Source organism: Vidua macroura, chromosome 6 (genome assembly GCF_024509145.1).
Source record: "Vidua macroura isolate BioBank_ID:100142 chromosome 6, ASM2450914v1, whole genome shotgun sequence".
NCBI lineage: Eukaryota > Metazoa > Chordata > Aves > Passeriformes > Viduidae > Vidua > Vidua macroura.
In genome coordinates this window covers 47,427,342-47,446,796 of record NC_071576.1, presented here as the reverse complement: position 1 = coordinate 47,446,796, position 19,455 = coordinate 47,427,342, and the positions used below count along the sequence as shown (strand labels likewise).

General features: G+C 46.4%; 1 protein-coding gene across 1 annotated transcript in view; it reads left to right on the top strand.

The window, feature by feature from the left end:
• Positions 1 to 19,455, top strand: part of CD151 (CD151 molecule (Raph blood group)) — a 42,834-nt gene that overhangs the window by 20,330 nt on the left and 3,049 nt on the right. Inside the window, exons 2-7 of the mRNA XM_053981287.1 lie at positions 3,802 to 3,922; positions 9,257 to 9,360; positions 10,311 to 10,502; positions 14,971 to 15,045; positions 17,505 to 17,609; positions 18,461 to 18,616. Coding sequence (XP_053837262.1) covers positions 9,277 to 9,360; positions 10,311 to 10,502; positions 14,971 to 15,045; positions 17,505 to 17,609; positions 18,461 to 18,616 — 612 coding nt within the window. The 5' untranslated portion in view covers positions 3,802 to 3,922; positions 9,257 to 9,276. The remainder of the gene's footprint in view (positions 1 to 3,801; positions 3,923 to 9,256; positions 9,361 to 10,310; positions 10,503 to 14,970; positions 15,046 to 17,504; positions 17,610 to 18,460; positions 18,617 to 19,455) is intronic.

The window sequence follows — 19,455 nt, the reverse complement described above, 5'->3', positions numbered from 1 at the left end:
ATTGCCCAGTCATCTAACATTCTCCCGAGGGGGCTGTTCGGGGGAATGCTCTTAACTCTCTTGGCCTTTCCACCACGGGAGCTTCTTTTGCTAGTACATTGACCCATCCTGAGGGTATTACAAGAAAAACTCTTAACGTGCCTTACCCAAGCACTAATCAACTGACGGACCACACAAATTAGGCTAGAACTTATCTCTCTCTCAACAACTGATTCACTCAACCAAACTTCTACCTAATCCACTAAAACAAAACAAAACTGCAGTCCCCCTCAATCCTTACTGCGCTCAACTCGCACTTCCCCAGGGTCCCAAGCGCCTGGGTTAGCCTGAGGCTTGCAGGTCAACACACTGACACGCTGTCCTTCACCTGCCCGAAGGAATACACTTCACGCACACACTTCCCCAGGTACCTAAACACTAACCTGAAGTCTGCAGGTCAACACACCACGATTTTAAAACCCTTCTACCTGCCCAGAGGGTTGGACTGCGCCCGACTCACACTCCCCAGGATCCCGAGAGCCCGGGTTAGCCTGGGGTCTGCAGGTCAACTCACCACCACTTAAAACCCTTCTACCTGCCCAGAGGGTTGGACAAACTAAACCAAACACACACATAAGAGGATAGGGGAACCACAGCAACTAAAATAAAACCTAGGGGTCCCTCCCCACACCTTCTCCTTCAGGTTGGGTTCCAACGGCCAACCCCTAGGGTGGGGAAGTTTTGGAGTGAGGTCCTAGCAGGCTAATCCCTCCCCCAGTCCTTAACTCCCGCTTTCCCAGAAACCCAGAGCCCGGTCCCAACGGGGTAGCGCTATCCCCTTCCAGCACTCCTGGGTCCTGACCTAGAGGTCAGGTCCTGGCGGAGATCTTGGGGGCCCTGCCTGGCCCCTACTCCCTCCCCGTACCTCCCGTGAGGCTTAGGTCTTAGCGGGGCCCAGGTCGTCCCTCCCTCCACCTCACAACTGAGTCAGGGGAGCTAATCACCTAACCCCTGCGGGAGGCGTCTCACTTGCTTCACTGGGCCCGAATCGGGCCTCTCTCACTTCCCCCCGTTCCCGGCCGGCCCCCTCGCGGGAGTCCAGAACCGCGGTACTAGGGGTCCTCACCCACCTCGGGGGTCCGAGCTGCCAGCCCCCGTCTCACTCGCACACACACTCACTCGCCTCCCGTATCCCACCGCCGGAGGTCTTACCAATCCGGCGCTCTTCAGCCGTCGACTCTCCCCGTAGGCTGTCTTTGCCGTCCGGATGTGGCCAGCTGTCCCCCGAGGGTCCGAGGTGGATAGCCAGTCCTCCTGGGTCCTCGTGGGCGTGGCCGATCCCGGACGAGCCCCCAAATTGTTGTAATTAATAAAAGGGCCAGGAGACCTTGTGCTCCTTTCTTGGTAAGGCCTTTATTTAAAAGATAGCCTAAGGGGGCGGGGGTACGGGGTTCGCGACGCCGCCGCTACTCCCAGGTGAGTCGACGTCCCAGAGGAGGGGTAGACGATCCTGTCGATTACGGCAGGGTCAGAGTCTCCACCCTCGGAGGATACATCCAGAGACTCAATTATGGCTCGTTGGTCTAAGGTGGTGACTCCGTTCGGACCTTTCTCAAGTCACGGCGACCGGCTCCAGGGATGTTGAAGGCTTTCTCCGATTCTTTGAGACTTCTCTGTCTTGTAGATGTGGATTGTTGAGCAGTTCTTACTTTGGTTTGTGGTTTGAGTTCAGTTTTAGTCCTCTGCTGGGGTCCGGCAATCAATATGCAGCACGCGCTAGGCCTCCTGGGAATCAGGAAGTCACCTCAGGGAGCGGCGGCTGAGTTACCCGACGCCATGAAGGGGACAAAGAGGGTTTAACTTACTAGGTAAAAGGGGTTCTAACACTAGGGAAATATACTAAAACTTAGGGGAATACAACCGGAGTGTGAACCGGGGATAAGGGCAAATGCATCAGGTAGGGAAAATACAAACAGGGGTGGAATCAGTGAATGCACTCAAGCGAACTTTCAAACTGTGGAATAAACAGACAAAAGGTTAAATATACAAACAAATGATTAGACCTTAAATTTATTCATAACAAAAACACAGCACCTTGAGCTCGGGCAGAAGAAAGGAGGGATTTGGCAGTCATTCTGAGGGGTGACAGCAGGGCTGTCATGTGCCCATGGAGATGTTGCATACACTGTTGATCAGAGACGGTTGATATGAGATCCTCCCTCCATTCCTCCCAGAATGGAAACAAACTTACCCTCTCTGTTCTTTGGAAAAGTGCTCTCCCAGTCAAGAGGTAGTGTCAAGCAGGGTCTGCCAGAGATGTCAAGGAGGAGGGATTTTGACCAAAATCTGTTCTGTGTGCCTGCCCTCCCACTCCCCCCTAAATTTAAATTACAATTCTTTAGAAGGAGCTTTTCCTCCTCGGTGGATGCCTGACTTGTGTTTTGCATTCTCTCCAGTCCAAGGCACAAGTACTTTGGCTTTGCAGCATGTTCCAAGATACTGAGATGGAAAGCAAAGCACTGAGCTTTGTGTCCTGGGTCAGCTTTCCCTTCTGAAAAGCCAGGAGCGTGGGAGCTGCATGAAGCAGACGAATAAAGGGCAGGGCACTGGGGCTGGTCTTGGAGAGTTTGGGCTCAGCCTCAGGAGGATTCTTAAGAACTATTGCTTACCTTCTAGGTGACTGTGCCTTTTCTTCTCTCCTTAGTTCCTCAGAAAGTTCTCTTGTATGACCTTTAATTAACAAACCCAAGAACTTTGTTTGGCCTTCTTTCCAGTGGTGCAAGAAATGGAATTTCCACTTGTTTCTCTGAAGAGATGTTTTTGTGGTCTAGAGGCTGTGTAGTAATGTGAATCAACACATTTCTGGCTCTTATTGGCATCATTTTTCATAGGGAATGGAAGCAGGGGTAATCTAAGCTGGTTATAAAAGAAGGTGTGTTGTCCATACTGTGCTAATTTGGGACCCTCTACCTGAGAAAAGCAGGGGAAAGAGGGAATGCTGGAGGCCATTTCTAGTACAGCAGACTTATGCAGCCTAGCTGCCTCCACAGAAATGACAAGCCCTGGGATGACACGCCAGCGTTAGAGGGATGGAGTGCTAGCAAGGGCCCTCAGCCTGTTGCTCTGCCATGTGCTGGGTACACTGGAGGATATTTCTAAAAAGGTGATGTGGCTGACAGCCCAGGTGAGGTGTCTCTGCACTGGTACACTCAGTATGGGCAACAAACGGGAGGAGTTGGAGGCCACTGTGCTGCTAGAAAGCCACAACCTACTTGCCATGACTGAATCTTGATGGGATGAATCCTGTGACTGGAGTGTGGCTATCAGTGACTACATGGCTTCATCAGAAGGGAGAGCTGAGGAAGGAGAGAGGGTGGGGTTGCCCATGACCAGATGGAAAACTTGGTCACTTCAAGGCGCTAACACCAAGAAGGACTTTGCACTGCACAGAAGGATCTTCTGAGCTCTCTCATGGAATTGCTTTCAGGCCTTTTGCACCAGAATGAGCTGTCATTTTATGTACACAGCCTTGACAGAATTGATAGCAGCATTTACAGGATGCAGCAGGAAATACAAACCTGTTCTGACAGCTTTCTACCAGCAGAAGATGTTCATGCAACCCCTGCTGCAGTTGAACTCTTTCCTGTTATCCAGTGCACACTTTGCAGTTTAATCAAATGCATTCACTCATAAGAGGTATTCTGAAATCATGTGCTCTCTACTTAAAGGGCTTGATGGCAAAGCATATAATCATATATTGATTTCAGAGTAGTCTTTGGCATAGTTCATGATTCTCTCCATCTCTCTTCTCTTTTCCTTCAGCTTTCTCCTTTCTTAAATCCATCAGCGGACTAGAGCCAGCAAGAAGAGAGGGGGTGGAAAAAAGCTTTTGAAGAGGACTGAACATTTGCACTGGTGCTGTCACCTGCTTTGGTGGTAAAAGGTCAGTGTCAAGACTGCTGATCCATGTTGGCTGTCACTTTGGGGTGGATAATGGCACAAGGTGTGAATTTGACCTCTTTACCTGCAAGCTATAGAATTCCTCTCCTGGGAAGGCTTTACTTAAATTACTTTTAGCTGCTTTCTGGCAGGTGAGAAGCAGCTGGAGACCCTTTCTGAGGATGTTCAGTGGGGTAGGTAAAGTGTCAGTGGTAATGTTTTCATCTTACAGAGAGGGAACTCAAGAGAGGTCATGCTTTCAAAGCCTAGAGTTTAGCCTTGACAAAGAATGTCAATGAGTTTGCTGAAGATTAAAGTTATTGGCCCACACCTGCATTGCACATACCAAGGGAAGGACGTCTGCTTTGTTTCCTGATGGCTGCCAGGGTTATCTGGCCCAGCTCAGATAGTCTCCAGTGGAACATTTCCCTCCCCAGATGCAGTGGGATTTCCTGCAGGAAGTCTTTCTTGTGTGCTTTGGTAAAGATGTTGGAAGTTATCTAAGTTATGGTGTATGAGTTATCTTGTGGAATAGTTGTCACTGATGTATTGGGTACCAATTTGCTTGCTATCACTCAAAAATCAATACTTTTAAATAATGATGCTTTTAATGGCCTGGGAGCTATTAATTTTCTTTGGCATTGTTTCTTCCCCATCTGTCACATGCTGCTTTAGGGCAGGTTATGCAGAAAAAGCCTGCAGGCCTGGCTTTCTTTGCTGTTTAATTAAGTGCTGTTACTGTGCAAGTTGAGGCAAATGTACCAAGCAGTGTCTGGGATGACTAAATGAATGTCTATCCAGCAGGAGAGTGTGTGTGTGTGCATGTCATTTACTTTCTGAGCTGGGCTATGTGTGCCTATGTGTGCCTTTGGGTCTGCAAAGAAAAATACACTGGCGTTGTGTGGAACACACAGAGCAAGTCCTGCCATTGAAATTTTAGGTCTCACAGTTGTCTGTGCAGTGCTTGTGTTCCCAGATGCTCAGCACCCAGAACTGGAGCCATACTGCTCAGCTTCTGGTGAGTTCTTGTAGTCCAGTTTGTCCTAAGGGTTCAGTAATGGTAGGATGAGAGCCCAAGAAAATCAGACCACAGAATGGTTTCATGTTTCATGTGATCCCAGCCTTGCCTGGCAGTCATGCACTGTATATTCTTACCCTCCTAGGAGGTTGTGGCTTGCAGTCACACAGGGCAGGATGAGCTCACGATGTTTGTATAGGTTCCTCCTTGCTTCACTGTTGTTCCACTGTTATTCACTGTTACTCATATACTTCATTGTTAGCATCTCTCAATCTCTGATGTATTTAAACCAGCAAGCTGCATAAATTATTGCCAAAATTGCTTTACCAGGCATTCCTCTCATTATACGTATGTATTCTACTAATCATAAAATAAGTTATTCCAGTTCACTGGCTGAAGTAGTCTTTGCTGTCGAAAGCACTTTTGATTCCGTAAAATTGTGTTTCTGTCGGGCTTTTGCCAATTTGCCAGTCACCTGGAGCCTGTCATGCCTCTCAGCTGGCATTCCTCCAGCAGCAGAGTTTCTCAGTGCAGATCCTCATAAAATCACTGGGTTTAGAGAAAGATGAGGGTCTTGCACTAGGAAGGAAGAGAGAGGCAAGGGTCAGACTGAGGGACTTGCCCAAGTCTATGCACAAAGTCTATGTCAGAGTGGGAAGCTGGATTCAAGCTGTTTGACTCTCAGCTTCTTGAATTAATCTTCAGACTGTTACCCCTCCTTTTCATCTACAGGTTCTGTCACTTGTTTTTCCTCTCAGCTTAATGCATTTTGTTTTCCCTAGAGTATTATTTCTCTCTGTCATTTCTGTTGTAGTGTGTGTGGGCATAGTAGGAACCTCTTGTTGATTCTTGTGACTTCCATAAAAACACTTCTTTCCATTGTGTGACTAAATTTCACAGCCTGTATTCCTTGATTGCTTGCTGAAATTTAACTTGCTGATGAAGCTACTGTCTCTTGGACCGGACCAAGTAAACTTCACTATGGAAGTACTTTTAGTCTTCTAACCACTTTTTCAGTTAGCAAAGTACTTCCCATTATGAAGCTCATGTTTAATTAATAATGTTTTTATGTAATTGTAAATATACCCCTGTGGCAGAGCTTTCCATTTCCTGTTAATCGGAGAGTTCATGTGTATTTATTGATAATGATTCAGAACAGGTTTTTTCCTCAATGTTTAAAATAGAACAGAATTATGTGTGTTAATTACTGTTGCTGCTTCTTGTCTGGTTTCAAGAGTGATTCATATCAGTTCTGAGGGTTTGTTATAAGGATGACTGAAGGCAAGAGACCCTGGCTATGTCAGTGAATTCAGGATGAGGCCCCCATATTCATCCTGGTGCTGTGACACTGATCAACACCTTTGTGCTTTTTGGGACCATGAGGCTCAGAGCCTGAAGGGACCCTAAGCCTGGGAAGCAGATTGTGGTTCCCCCCTCCCACTGCCAGGTCTCCTTGGGAAAAGCATTTCACTGTAGTCTCCTGCCCTCTCTTGCTTTCCCTGAAGACCAGGATAGCTCCCTGAAGCCTAACCCTGTCTTTGCAGGTGATGGGAGGCAGCAGATCACCCTGTGTGAGGCAAGGAGCACAAACAGGACTTCCAGAAAGAGGGTCTGGAGAGCTGCCTTTCCCCAAATAGTTGGCTTCATGAGTCATTAAGCATGCAGAGGCAGCCAGTGCCATCAGCTCTGCTCCTGGCTAGGAAGGATAGATCAAACAGGAGACAGCCCTGATTGCTTTCTGATTCATGGTCTGCCATCCCTGGTGATTCACCCTGCTTTATAAACCTGCAGCTGTTCCCTGCCAGCTTTCTGGAAACAGGAATATCCTCTCCTGCCAGCAGTGAAGCCAGGCTGCCTGAAAGGCCTGTACCCAGAGCTGGGTGGAGCAGGACCTGCAGTCTTGAGGGGGATTTCAGACTGTCTGTCATCTGATGCAAGTGCAGTCTCAGCTGTGCATCTGCCCAGTCCTCACCCTGGACTAGATGGAGCTGTGACTGGGATTTCTGAGCTCTTGGATGGATCAGGAGGGACAAGTTAGTATCCCTTGCTAGGGCCCAGCACCAGCTCTATGGTGATATGTAGGGGACAAACGGATAGATGGAAGGAAGGTTGGTTCCTAAAATCCTAGGGAGCAAGAGGGAAACTGGGCCAAGGAGCCTAAGGACAGAAAGCATGGTTATCATCCCCTGGTCAGTCTCTGCAAGCCTGCAGTGCACGTTCCTCTGCATACAGTCCTGATGTTAGAAGGGGTGGCCACAAGAACTGTTGCTGGAAGGCATCTCTCAGATCTGGGCTGAGGTACCTGTTCTGAGCTGTGCAGGTGTGTATGGCTGCCTTGCTGCTGCCATTCTTGTTCTGTGGCTTAATGAAGCCTCTGGGAACTGTAAATCTGTCACCTTCCATGAATGCTGTGTTCTTGGGGCGTCTTCTCATGGAGAATTTGCAAGCCTGGTCAGTGTATACAGTACCAGCAGCATCCATTCCTTCCCAAAGCCCGGGGCCCTTTTGTGCTGCAACATGGTAATTAATCTGAGCATTGCTGGAGGTTCTGATCTCTTCTGGAGATAACTCTGAAGAGTTGTTCTCCTTCATCTATGCCACCACCTCAGAGCTGCTCCCTTTGCCAGTGAAGCAGCATTCTGCTGCCAACTGCTGTTTCCAGATGTTATTCTGGAGAAAAATATTTTCTTGTGAAATGGTGACGGGGATGGGCATGGGTCGTACTGTTGGCATGTTCACACTCTTGCTTTCCTTGTTAGCTTTACTTGTTAGTTTCTAAAGCATGGGCCTGGCTGGGGCTTTTGAGTGGGCTGGCATGAAGCACAAGTAAATAGTTTCCTGCAAATAAAATACAATTATGCTGCAGAATGGGCAACTGCTGTTCCCAACCTTGGTTCATCTGGCTCTAAAGCCAGACATTAGAAGTGTGGTGGCAAAGACAATGCTGATAGTCACCTGATGTGCAGCCTGGCTGTGTGTACCTATTTCTCACTTTCTTTGCTGTCATGTGTTTTGCCAAGGTAGATGAGTCTGTACTGCATGGCTGGGTGTAGCTGCAGTGGGTCCCTGGAGGGAGTTTGCATCACTTGTGTGAAGAAGTTTTCTGTTTTAACTAAGCATGAACTCCATGCCTCTGGAAAAATGTAGAGGCTGTTTGTCTCCCTGCTTCTAGGGAAATTGCTGGTTTAGGAAAACATTGCACTCTGATGTTGGTGCACAATGTTTGCATCATTCCTTGCTGGCTGGTGTGGGAAGAAAGAGATGACTTTTTAATTGAATGCAAGTGGTGAGGATTTGGTTGCACTTCTGCATCCTGCCTCACACAGGTGAAGCTGGCAGCAATACTCTGTGCAGTGCTTTTGTCCTGTCTGCCTGGTCAGGCAGTGATGAGAATACTTTTTTGAAAGGTTCAGACTTTGAGGTCTGAACAACAGGCAGTGAAGTAACATGGAGATGTGCTTGCTGCAGACCCACTTCTGCAAAACGTGCTCCAGGGTGCAGCAGATATGTAACACTGCACTGGGACTGACTCACAACAAAATCCCATTCCTTACATATCTGCAGGGGCATTTTTATGCTGTCAGATCATATGAAGCCAAGGGTTGTGTGTCTTCCTCTTAGTAGCTGGGACAGTCTCTTAGTGCCCTGGGGGACAGCTAGGCAGTGAGAAGGGCCATGGAAAGTAAGCAGTGAAGAAGAGAATTAATTACTCCCAACAGACTGCAGGGATTCAAAAAGGATAGGACATCTGAACATGTAACAAGTGTGATCCCAGTTACAGTTGTAATGATCAAAAATAGCCCAAACTCAGAGAAGGATCTATTTAAGACAGTTGTAACTAATGCCAGTGAGAAAATAATATTATTTGGAGACAGATTATTCCATAAATATCAGAGACCAAGGTTTCTGTTGCCACCTTCAGAACAGCAGCTACAGGCTGCAGTCAGAAGCCAGACAGGGATTTTCTGGAGAACAGGCCTGGGACTGTGCAAGATCTTGAGTCACCCAAATGGACAGGAGAGCTCTTTATCCAGGCAAACACTGTCCTGTGTCCCTGAAGTTAGCTGAATGGCTTGTTCACCAGCTTACTTCAAAAGATTGCGAGTGTTAGATCTTGCAGGAGGAGGATGGTAATGCTGACCTTCTGGGAGAAGTGGTGTGATGACTGACTCACTCAAGCTTTCCTGGTGTTTTTTTTTTGTTGTTGTTTTTGTTTTTGTTTTTGTTTTTTGTGGTTTTTTTTTGTGGTTTTTTGTTTGTTTGTTTGTTTGGGTTTTTTGTTTTGGTTTTGGTTTTTTTGTTTTTATTTTTGTTTTTTAGGAACTTAGTGAACCAGAAAGATGCGTGAGTATACAGAAAAGAAGGAAACATGTGGGACCATCTGTCTGAAGTACCTTCTCTTCATCTTCAACTTCTTTTTCTGGGTAAGAAAACTCAGTCTGTGTCAGAGGCAATGAGGTGGCACTGCAATTTTGGTGTCAGGAGTGCAGAAATCTTGGGTGTAATGGAGTCTTGGGAAGAAGTGCTGATGTCATTAGGACACAGCCTTTGTCCTGTTGGTGAAATGTCACCCCTTGGGCTTGGCTGCTCAGGCTGCAGAAGTTATGGCTTGACACAGTAGCACGTGGCTGTTTCTAGGTCATGTTACCAAATAGAGAAAATTACAGGAAGCCTGAAAATAAGCCTTGATTTTTCACCTGGTTTACTTTTTCCAGGAGCCTGAGGGCTCCACTGTCTTTTCATTCCTCCTCTCAAAATGGCAAAGGGAGTGCTGGCAGATGACACACACCTTCTTAGATAGAGTGGATCTTCTTAGAGTCATACTTTCCACCACAGAAGTTACTGATGCCAAAGGATTGTGTTTCATTTCAGTGCATGGGACAGACCAATGGAGTGTCCAGATCAGACCTTTAAGAAAAACTATCTGAGTTTACCAGAAGCTGCCTAAAACCCTCTGGAAGCGGAAGGCTTACAAAGAGAGAGGGGACTGCTAGGGATGTGGTTGGGTTCTCTGTGTTCACTTGTCCCAAGGGTTAATTTAGCCAGTCAGGCTGGTCATACATATGTGACATGTTTTATTTGCCCAAAACCCAGCGTGGCTACATTTGGGAAGACTCTGTTCTGAGTATGAACTGGTGTACACAGGTGGATGGTTTAGGTAGCTTCCATCTCAGGCTACCTGGGGTGCTGAACTGGGTGTCTTGAAGCTTAAGACCTGCTCCAGTCCCAGTGAGTCCATCTTTTAATGTAGATCATCTTTGGCTAGCTGATGGAGCTGTGGTACATCCTGCTGCCCCTGTCCAGTTGTTCTGGGAGGTGAGGAAGTTCATGCCTCAGATGCCCTTCATTTGCTTGCTTCTCTCTCTCTCCCCAGCTGGCTGGAGGGGCTGTGATGGCAGTGGGCACCTGGACCCTGGCTGAGAAGAGTGACTACATCAGCCTTCTGTCCTCCAGCACATACTCTGCAACTGCTTATATCCTGGTGGTGGCTGGCGTGGTGGTCATGGTCACTGGCATCCTTGGGTGCTGTGCCACCTTCAAAGAGCGGCGGAATTTGCTACGAGTGGTGAGTTTTGCTTGATTGTTTTATTTGGGGGAAGCATCTTGGTTGTGTTGTGCACCAGCCTTATTTTTTGTCCTAGAACACGTATCACTAAGGTCTCCAGCTCCTGACAGCAGTGCTGTCCATGTCCCAAGGGACAGGAGCATTTTCTTTCATCCACACAAAGAGCGTGCTGCATGAGTCAAGAGTAAAAAGTGTAGTTGTAATACCTGTGCTTTTGTGAGAACATCCATTTGAAACTATTCAGTAGAAAATCTTGTGGCTTTTGTCTCTTCCTTTTTCCTTGCCCATTATATATTCTGTTTTGGAAAATGGGAAGAGGGAGGAAAATACAAGAGACCTGTAACAAAACTACCTTTTAATGATATTAGGTTCAAGCCAGATTAATACACTTTTTCACTTGGTTGTCAAAGATAAGAAAATTTCCAATATTTTCTTCAATTGCAAAAAAATTACTTTAGTCTTACTTCCACAAAAAAGAGCCATACTATTTTGATAATCTGCTGCTTCTTTTACAGCTTTCTCTGTGTTACTTCCTGAGCTTCCTGCTCACCCACCTACACTGAAGTTTTTTACCAGCCCTGAAGTTTCTATTTTGCTCACTCCCTCTCAAATCTCCCTTTCAGTCTGTAGTGTGGCAGCAGTCTGTTTTAGTGTCTGGGCTGCAGTGGTGAGTGCAGTGACTGAAATAACAATCCTTGGATCTTGGCTTTCACAGGTACAGAAAAAAATACTTCAGCCACCAGCTCCTCCCTTTGCAAATCCTCGTTCACCTGACCGACCCCATTTCTCCGCTATAGTTTGGCTAGAGGAACAGAAAGAAGAGTTGTGAGCAAGCCTGATGCTTCACTGCTATGCAGACCTGATAATCCCTGTGAGAGGCAGAGTGTAGGGCCAGGGAGGGAGAATAAAATATAGAGGGAGACACAGTGAGTGCATTGCTGATGCTTGTTCAGTGGGTTCCTGGTCTGTAGCAGTTGGTTTTGGCTTTGCTTCACTGACTCTTCATGCCAAAGAGATCTCCCTTTGTCTCTTTCCCTTAGCCAGAAGCTATGTATGAAAATCCAGTGGAGTTTTCTTTGTTATTCTGCCACAGAAAATTTATAATTGTCTCTTGGGAATACAAGGTCACTCTGTCTCCTTACACCACGCGTCCTTTTGGAGTGGCTGGTTGTGACAGACCTATTGTCTCCTCTTGCTTGAGCTCTGCTTTTGTTGGCCTGAGTAATCTGAGACAGGGCTGTGCTTGCCAGGGCTGGGTGAGCCTGGCTGGGGGCCTCTGCCAGCTCTGAGCTCAGACAGTAATCCTGACAGCTTCACAGTCACCCCAGGGGCTGTGCCAGCCTGTCCCATTTTCCCTCTGTACAAGAGACCCATGTAAATATCCGAGGGAGCAGTATAAGCAGCACAGAGCTGTGCTCTCCCTAGTGCTGCCTTGGTGCTTTTAAAAATCAATTACTGACAGCTTTGGATGCTGTTTGTAAAATACATATCTGGTTTTTAGAATGTTTTTTCTCTTGAAAAGTTGTGAAGCTGTGAAATTTTTTTCTGCCTTGTATGTAACTGAGTTTTATAAGCCCACTTCAAGGCTTTTCATAGTATTTCATTGCTCATCACTGACAGCTGTGCTACTTTTCTGTCATTTCTTACTGGCCTTCCTTAACCATGTGCTGTGCTGAGGCTTGGCAGCCAGCCTGAGAGGTGGAGTTTCTCTGGCTCCAGGAGCAGGCAAGGCAGTGGATCTACAGCCTGGCTGGCTGTGATGCTGCAGTCCAGCTCTTTACAAGGACACAAACCACTGCTATATCACACTTCAGTCAAAATGCAGCAGGAGTCCCTGGAAAGTCCGGGAAAGACCTGTCAAATAGGAGGCCTTGCTTATAAAGAGAGAAGGTGACTTTCTTCAGGCCTGGTCCCTGACACTGCCTTTTCTAGTCAGCTACCTTGGACAGGGAGAAGGCAACTCACATGGATTAGGATTTCTGTTCCTGCTGCATTTCAGCCTGGAACCCTCCCAATGAAGTGAGGTTGCTGATTTAGGAGTATCATTGCTATCTGTCTCCTTTCAGGTAGTAGAAAGATGTCTCCAGATAATTATTCAGAGAAGACACACTTAACACTTGGTACCTCACTGGATGGAATTTGGGCTCTTTAGATCTTGAGGAGATCTTGAGGAGCCCTGACTCAGTCTTGGCGCTAGAGCCAGGGTAAATTTTGCTGAGAGCCCACCCAGGTCCAGGCTTGTGTTTGCTAGAGAGCTTCTGGTGATCACACATTTCTGACTTGGGAAACAAGTAGGGCGTGTCCCTACAGTTCCAAGCCAGAGCTGGCGTACTCCCATAGCAGGTCTCTAGGAAAGCCTTGCAGCTACAGCTGAAGAGCAGGAAGAGCTGTGTGTGTCCAGAGTGAAAGCTGCTGCTCCTCTATATCATCATGATACCTGTAGGTGTCCCTGAGGGAACGATGAGAGTAAGATAATGGTGGAGTGTATGAGCAGAGACAGACTGCGTTCATGGGTGGGTAGATGCACTAACCTCCCTCACAAGGTTTTACTTGTGACTCAGATTTGTTAAGGTCTGCTGGATATGTGTTTGTTTCTATCCACTGTAAGCCAGCACAGTGAGCAGAGAGCTTGTGGTGACATAACTTTAGCTCTACCTGAAGGCATCTGACATCACACAGAGCAAAGAAAAATAAATAAGCTTTCCAGTCCATTGGTTGTTCTCGGCATCCTGCCATCCTCCTGCCCCTCCTTGGCAGAGAAATAATGTTGGGTCAGTTAAGGCGTAACAAGGTCCCAAAGAAAGAGAGCCAGCCGTTGTGTCAAGGGCTGCCAACCCTTTCTTGCCCTTTTTCAGCCTCCTGGGAGTGTTGGGAGCAGCCTTTAGCTATCCTGCACTCCAGTGTGTGACTCATTGCCCTGGGATGAATGGGTACCCTGTACAGCGGAGATGGTCGGGATCGCTGCGGGGGAGAGCCTGGGGCAGGGGAGTGAAAGGCCGAGATTGTGTGCTCAGATTAAAGCTCGGTCTGCAGATAAAACCCAGCTGTCCTTCCTTTGCAGCTGCTGAAGCCCAGCATGGGTGAAGGAGGAAGCCTGAGTGTTTGTGTCATTTTACTCCTGCAGAAGGGGTGGGGAAATACCTAGTGAAAAGAGTGCACAGTGGGGGTGTAACCCTTGTGCAACAGAAGGCATCCTTGCTGTGTCCAGATCTTCACCATCCTTTTTTGTGCAGGTTCGATGTGCAGTTACATTTGTAGGGAGCCATTTGCTTCGTCTCTTGGTAACAGACCTTTCTTAAGGTTGAGGGTAAAACAGAAAATGGGAGATATTTTATTTGTTCTGTCCTGGGGAAGCCAGTTCTTACAGGAACTTAGCTTGAGGTCCTTGTTATGGCTGGAACTGGGGTTTCTTCAGCTTTATCTACTAGAAGATTAATTTAATAGCAGTCACAGAACAGCCTGGATCTGTAAAGAAACTGTTCATTGCTGACCATGAGCAAGGCACGGGCTGTTTGTCAGGAGAGGGGTTCTCCCTGAAAAGCTGTCTTGGACCCTAAGCAGGAAGTGGGTGCATCACCCTGGCTCTTCAGGCCTGCCTAGTCCTTTTAATCTACTGCACATATTCCTCATGGGTTTGGCTTTCTTATTTGTTTGTGAATAGAACAGGGCTCCCAAACAGTTTTTTGTACTGCCCATTTGATTCTCCTTGTGGTAAGGAGGATTTACCCTTTTCACTTAATTGCCACTAAGCCGTTTTAGGAAATAGTCATGTTCTCCTATTAGTCTTCTAAGAGTTCTTCTCACTTTGGTTTTGAGATCCAGAGCTTTTCCATCTAGAGCCCATTGCAGGAGCACATACAGTCCCAGTGCTGAAGTCCATCCACTTCTACAGTGCCCCTCAGCCTGTGGCTGAGCCCTGCAGAAGTCACTGGGAGCACAAATGGTGCTTTATACTTAGCTGCTGTGCTGTATATTTGGTGAAATGGGCCCTCTGTGGCTTTATTGAGTCATCTTTATAACATACATTGCTCCTTAGTAACTTGGTGAAATGCCCTAAACAATGTCAAAAGAAGCAAAAGTTTAATTTTTTTTTGTGTTGATGTCAGAATCAGATGCTTTCTATGATACTGAGTGTAGTCATTAGGATATCTATCTAGGTTTCTTTTGTACAGTGATCTTACCTTGGTTGCCTGCACTTTTCCATTCTCTGTATCCCTCTGGCTCTGTGAGTTAAACTTACACTTGCTGCTGCTTGTCTTCAGTTATTCTGTGGTTTGGTGTTTTTATTAATCTGTGGGATTGTTCCTTTCCTACCCTATTGAAGTCTTAATCCCAGCCTCTGCTTTTGAACACTGCTGCAGAAAAGCATCAGTGAGGACAGAGTCAGGCATTTTACCAGGTAAAGGAAAGCTGTCTCCTGGCATCTCCTTATATTCTGTTCTAATGTCTTTTTCCTTTTATTTTACAGTACTTCATATTGTTGCTATGCATCTTTCTCCTGGAGATCATTGCAGGAATCCTGGCCTATATCTACTACCAGCAGGTGAGTGGACATTAGTCCTTGGAGACTGAAACAAGTGAGAGAGAACAGCTCGTTGTCATACCATCTCTCCAGCCAAAATTTTGCCTGGATGCTTGGGACATAGGTCTGTTCATGGTTCACCTACTCACTCCCCTTCATATACGAAAGATCTTGGATTATTTACTGGTTTTGACAAATGGTGGTCATTACTCCAAGGGGCTGCTCAGCCCTGCTGGTCAGCTCCTTCCTGTGGTGCACTTTGTGCCCTGTTTTTCTGCAGACCCTTGTAGAAGACAGTTTTTGAGGCTGTGTAGATATAGGGACTCTCCTGACAGCCTTCAAGGCATAGCACAAACAACTTGAAATCACGTTAGTGCCACTTTAGCGTGTTCAGGACACAGGAACAGTTCCTGCTGCATCCAGCGAAGGTAATGAATGGACCAGCTGAGAGGTCCTTTCAGGTCAAGAACTTTTTGAGAGCTTTACTTGAGCAGCACAGCTGAGGGGCTGGAGACACAGGACAGGCTCCCAACACCTGCAGGTCTGGCTTGGCACTTCTTGCAGTTGTCAAGAGCAGAGCTTAATTAATCACTTTGCTTTCAAAGGGAGTTTAATCACCAAGTCACAAACAGCCTGCAAAGTTGCTCTCATGTCTGGAAATCAATTGGAAATGGCAAATTAGGATTGTTTTCAAATGGCTGTCTGAAAAGGAGCTGAACATCCCATCTTGTTGACTTCAGTGCCAGGACTCCTTGCCATTCCATTTTCTCTATGCTTTGCCTTGGATGGGCACTGGTGGTTTGCAAGGACCCAAAGAACTATACTGGCTCCTGTCAGGAGGGATCTGGAGTATGAATGTGCATATTTAACAGGAAAAGATCAGTCCTGGCAGGCATGGCAGGAAGTCAGGATCTGTCCATCCATCTGTGCAAAGGCATGAGGTTCATATGTGACAATGGATGAAGTGGAGCTGATACCTGGGTTGAAATAAGGGACAGCATATTCAGAACTGTACCCTTGAGTGCTTTAGATCACTTCAGTGCATCTCTGATCAACAGCTGCACATCCCTTTGCCCTCTGGCTGATAAATCCCACTTCTCTCTTGGTTGCAGGCTGCTTGCTCTGTTTGCCACTCTTTTTATTTCAGCCCTTGCTTTGGTATCTAAGGCTTGCATGTGTGTGTCTAAACTGGTTCTTTATCTCTGTTCCATGCTGCAGTTCTTCCCTGTGGGCCCGCAGGTAACTGCTTTTCTCCCAAATAATAATTCTGCTAATGGACTCTCCTCTTTATTTGCCTCTGCCTTCCTTGCTGAACCTTTTCCTTTATTTCTATTATGCTAAATCCTTTGCATTTCCATAGAGCTTCCCAGCCCAAGATCTCCAAGCATTTTTCAAATATTAATGAATGATGCCTCATATCATCTCTGTGAGGTAGGTGTTGTCCCCATCTGACACCTGGGATTGGAGAAAGCAGTGTTTCAAAGGGAGAATAAACTCCAGAATGTATTTTGCACAGTTTAATATAACTAGATTTTGACCTCTCATTTACTACTTATTGTGTAGAATAAAAGGTATATAAAGAGGTTGCTCAGTGGTTTATTCCATTGACCCCATCTAAAATGCATGTTGGCATTATTTATATTGGTATAGGAACCTTGGAATTTCAAAGGTGTTGGACTAAAGCAGTGTTGCTGCATGAACCAGTATGGAGGAAAAAAAAAAAAAAAAAAAAGAATGTGGCTCTTTGGCACTTCTTGGCTGTCAGCAAAGGGTGAAAAGAATTCAGCTAGATTAAAAGAGTCTCCATAGAGATAAGTATTTGAATCCAGTCACTTGAACATGCCAGTGGTTTATGATGATGCTTTCAGAAATTCTGCTCTTGCAAAATCAGACTTTGTCTCTCTATTATCTAGAAAGGCCTTGCAGTGATTTTTGCAATCACGGATTTAATTCCCTCCTGTGGCATCTTTTTTCAAGATGATACAAGAGCTCTTTGGTCTATGTGGCTTTAGTCCGTCATGCTAAGAACTCTTGATTTCTTCCTGTTCATGGACAGAGTGATTTGTATTTTTTACAAAAAAATTTAGCATTTTTTTTTTACAGGCGTTAGAGGGAGAAGACTGCACATGGTCTCACAGGCATATTCACGTTTAAGCAGGCACGCTTTTGTATTCCCTTTCATTGCAGGCACGTCTTGGCAATCTTGCACATTCAAGGTGAGGAGCCATGTGGGGATGTAACACAGGTTGAAATTTGATCCCAAAGCACCTCCCTGCTGTTATTAAAACAGAGGTCTGATCTGTAATCATTTGGAAATAAGCCTGTCCAGTCCAGCCTTGGAGGACAATCTTGAAGGAAGCTGTAGCTTCCACAAGGTTCTCCATCCTCCTCTTGGAGCAAAAGCAATGGAATGTATGCAGGGTCGTTCTTTGGGTTGTTCTGAGGAGTGAGTTTGCCTTGTGATTTTATCCTTCATTCAGCTGAGCCTGGAGCTGAAACAAAATCTAAAGAACACCATGACCCAGAAGTACCGGAAGGAGGGAGAAGAGAGTGTTACCAGTGCAGTGGACAAACTGCAGCAGGAGGTGAGTGTCTCTGGAGGCAAAGAGAATTAATGCAACTTCAGGGCTTAAAACCAAGCACACAAAAGGCATCTCTTGACATCCACCCTGCAGGTATTTCTTCTATAAGCTGAGTGTATGTTCTGATTCAAGACAAAATTGGGTGAAGTGCAAGGCCTGAGCCATGCAACTGGCAGAATTGCATGGTGTGATCACTGAATTGCATGACCAGTAGCACTGGGGAAATGATATCTGAACTGCTCCCAGTGAACTGGAGCTGCCAAGTCACTCTGACAGCTGCTTCTGCTTTCCCAGTTCAAGGCTTTGGAGAAATTGCTGACATTTTTCATTAAGCTTTTCAGTACCCTGCAGAGCAAGATGTAATGAAAGAACTCTCCTGCCACTGTTGTTCGCTGTACCTGGCTCAGGGGTGGTTCAGGTTAGGGTGACCACAGTTCTGACAGGTTTTCCCACAGAAAAGGCCCTTGTGCATCGGCACTTCCAAAGCACAGGGACTGCTCTTTGCATAGTGCCATAGCAGGTGCATTTGTGATGGTAACTGGTAATTAAACTTACCCTGTTGCCATCATTAACATGCAGTTATGAGCTGAGGCAGCTGCAGGTGCACTCTGGTTACAGTTTGTCCCAGCAGTAAACAAAAGTCACAGTTGCTGAAGGATGGATGAACTTGATATTTAAATGGCCATTTGGGGAACTCTTAACACAAAAGTCACTAATAATGATAAAAAAAACAAACCCATGAGATAGCTGGAGTGTCAGCAAAGGAGGGTGAAACGCAGGGCTTGATGTGGGAGGCTGGAGGAGAAAAGGGTTGCAGTGCTTGCAGGCTCAGCCTTTGCTCTCTGTGTGTGCAGTTCAAGTGCTGTGGGAGCAACAACTACACGGACTGGGCCGACAGCCTGTGGATCAAATCTCCAGAGGCCAGTGGGAGGAAAGTCCCAGACAGCTGCTGTAAGACAATCACTGACCTCTGTGGCAGAAGAGACCATCCTTCCAACATCTACAAGGAGGTAAAGAGCAGAAGGGCTTCAGAGCCACCTGTCACAAAGTGTGTAAAGGAGGTGGGCAGGGAGTGACAGTGTTGGGTTATTACTGCAAACTGTCAGTAGGCTTCAAAGTCAGTAAGATTCCTTGGAATGTAGATTTCACTTCTTTAGCTGACTGTTCAGCTTTGTAGACTGTTATTTAATATATAGATATAGAGGAAAATAATTATGTTTGTTACCACTGGGTACATTAATTATGGGGGGAAGCAGGAGAGGTTGTTAGTTCTGACAAGAGATTTGGATGCAAGTCCTACATTTGACACAGCTTCCTGTGGTTAGAATTACTGCATGAGTTGCAAATGGAGATATTTCTGGTCCTTGATTGACAGTTGCAGGGCAGAGTCAGACAGAGCCTGGCTTTCCAGGTTCAAACCAAAACTCAATAACCAAACTGTAATAAATAGCAGTGGGAAGAATTTACTATTAAAAGGCTTCAGTTATGTTAAGGTTGTTGGTTCTGGATGCACTTAGCAGCATTTCCTTGGCCTTTTGGCCTCACAGGAATAAACATGCCCTCCAGGCAGGAGCTAGGCAGTGAGTGAGTGAATCTTTCTCCACATACCTGAGAGAAGAATGACACTCTGTGTGTGATGTGGTCAGTTCTTCTGCATTTCTCCTGCACTGCCAGCAGACACCTTGGGTTTGTTCAGAGGTTCCTGAGCTAGCTGGTCCTGAGCAATACCAGGAGTGATGCAGTTCACATCATCTGCTTAGCTTTTCCAGAGATATTGGGGGAAGAGATTGCTCACAGACACTACTTTTTAAAGTGCTGCCTTCAAGGGTCACAAACATTGGATTAAAAT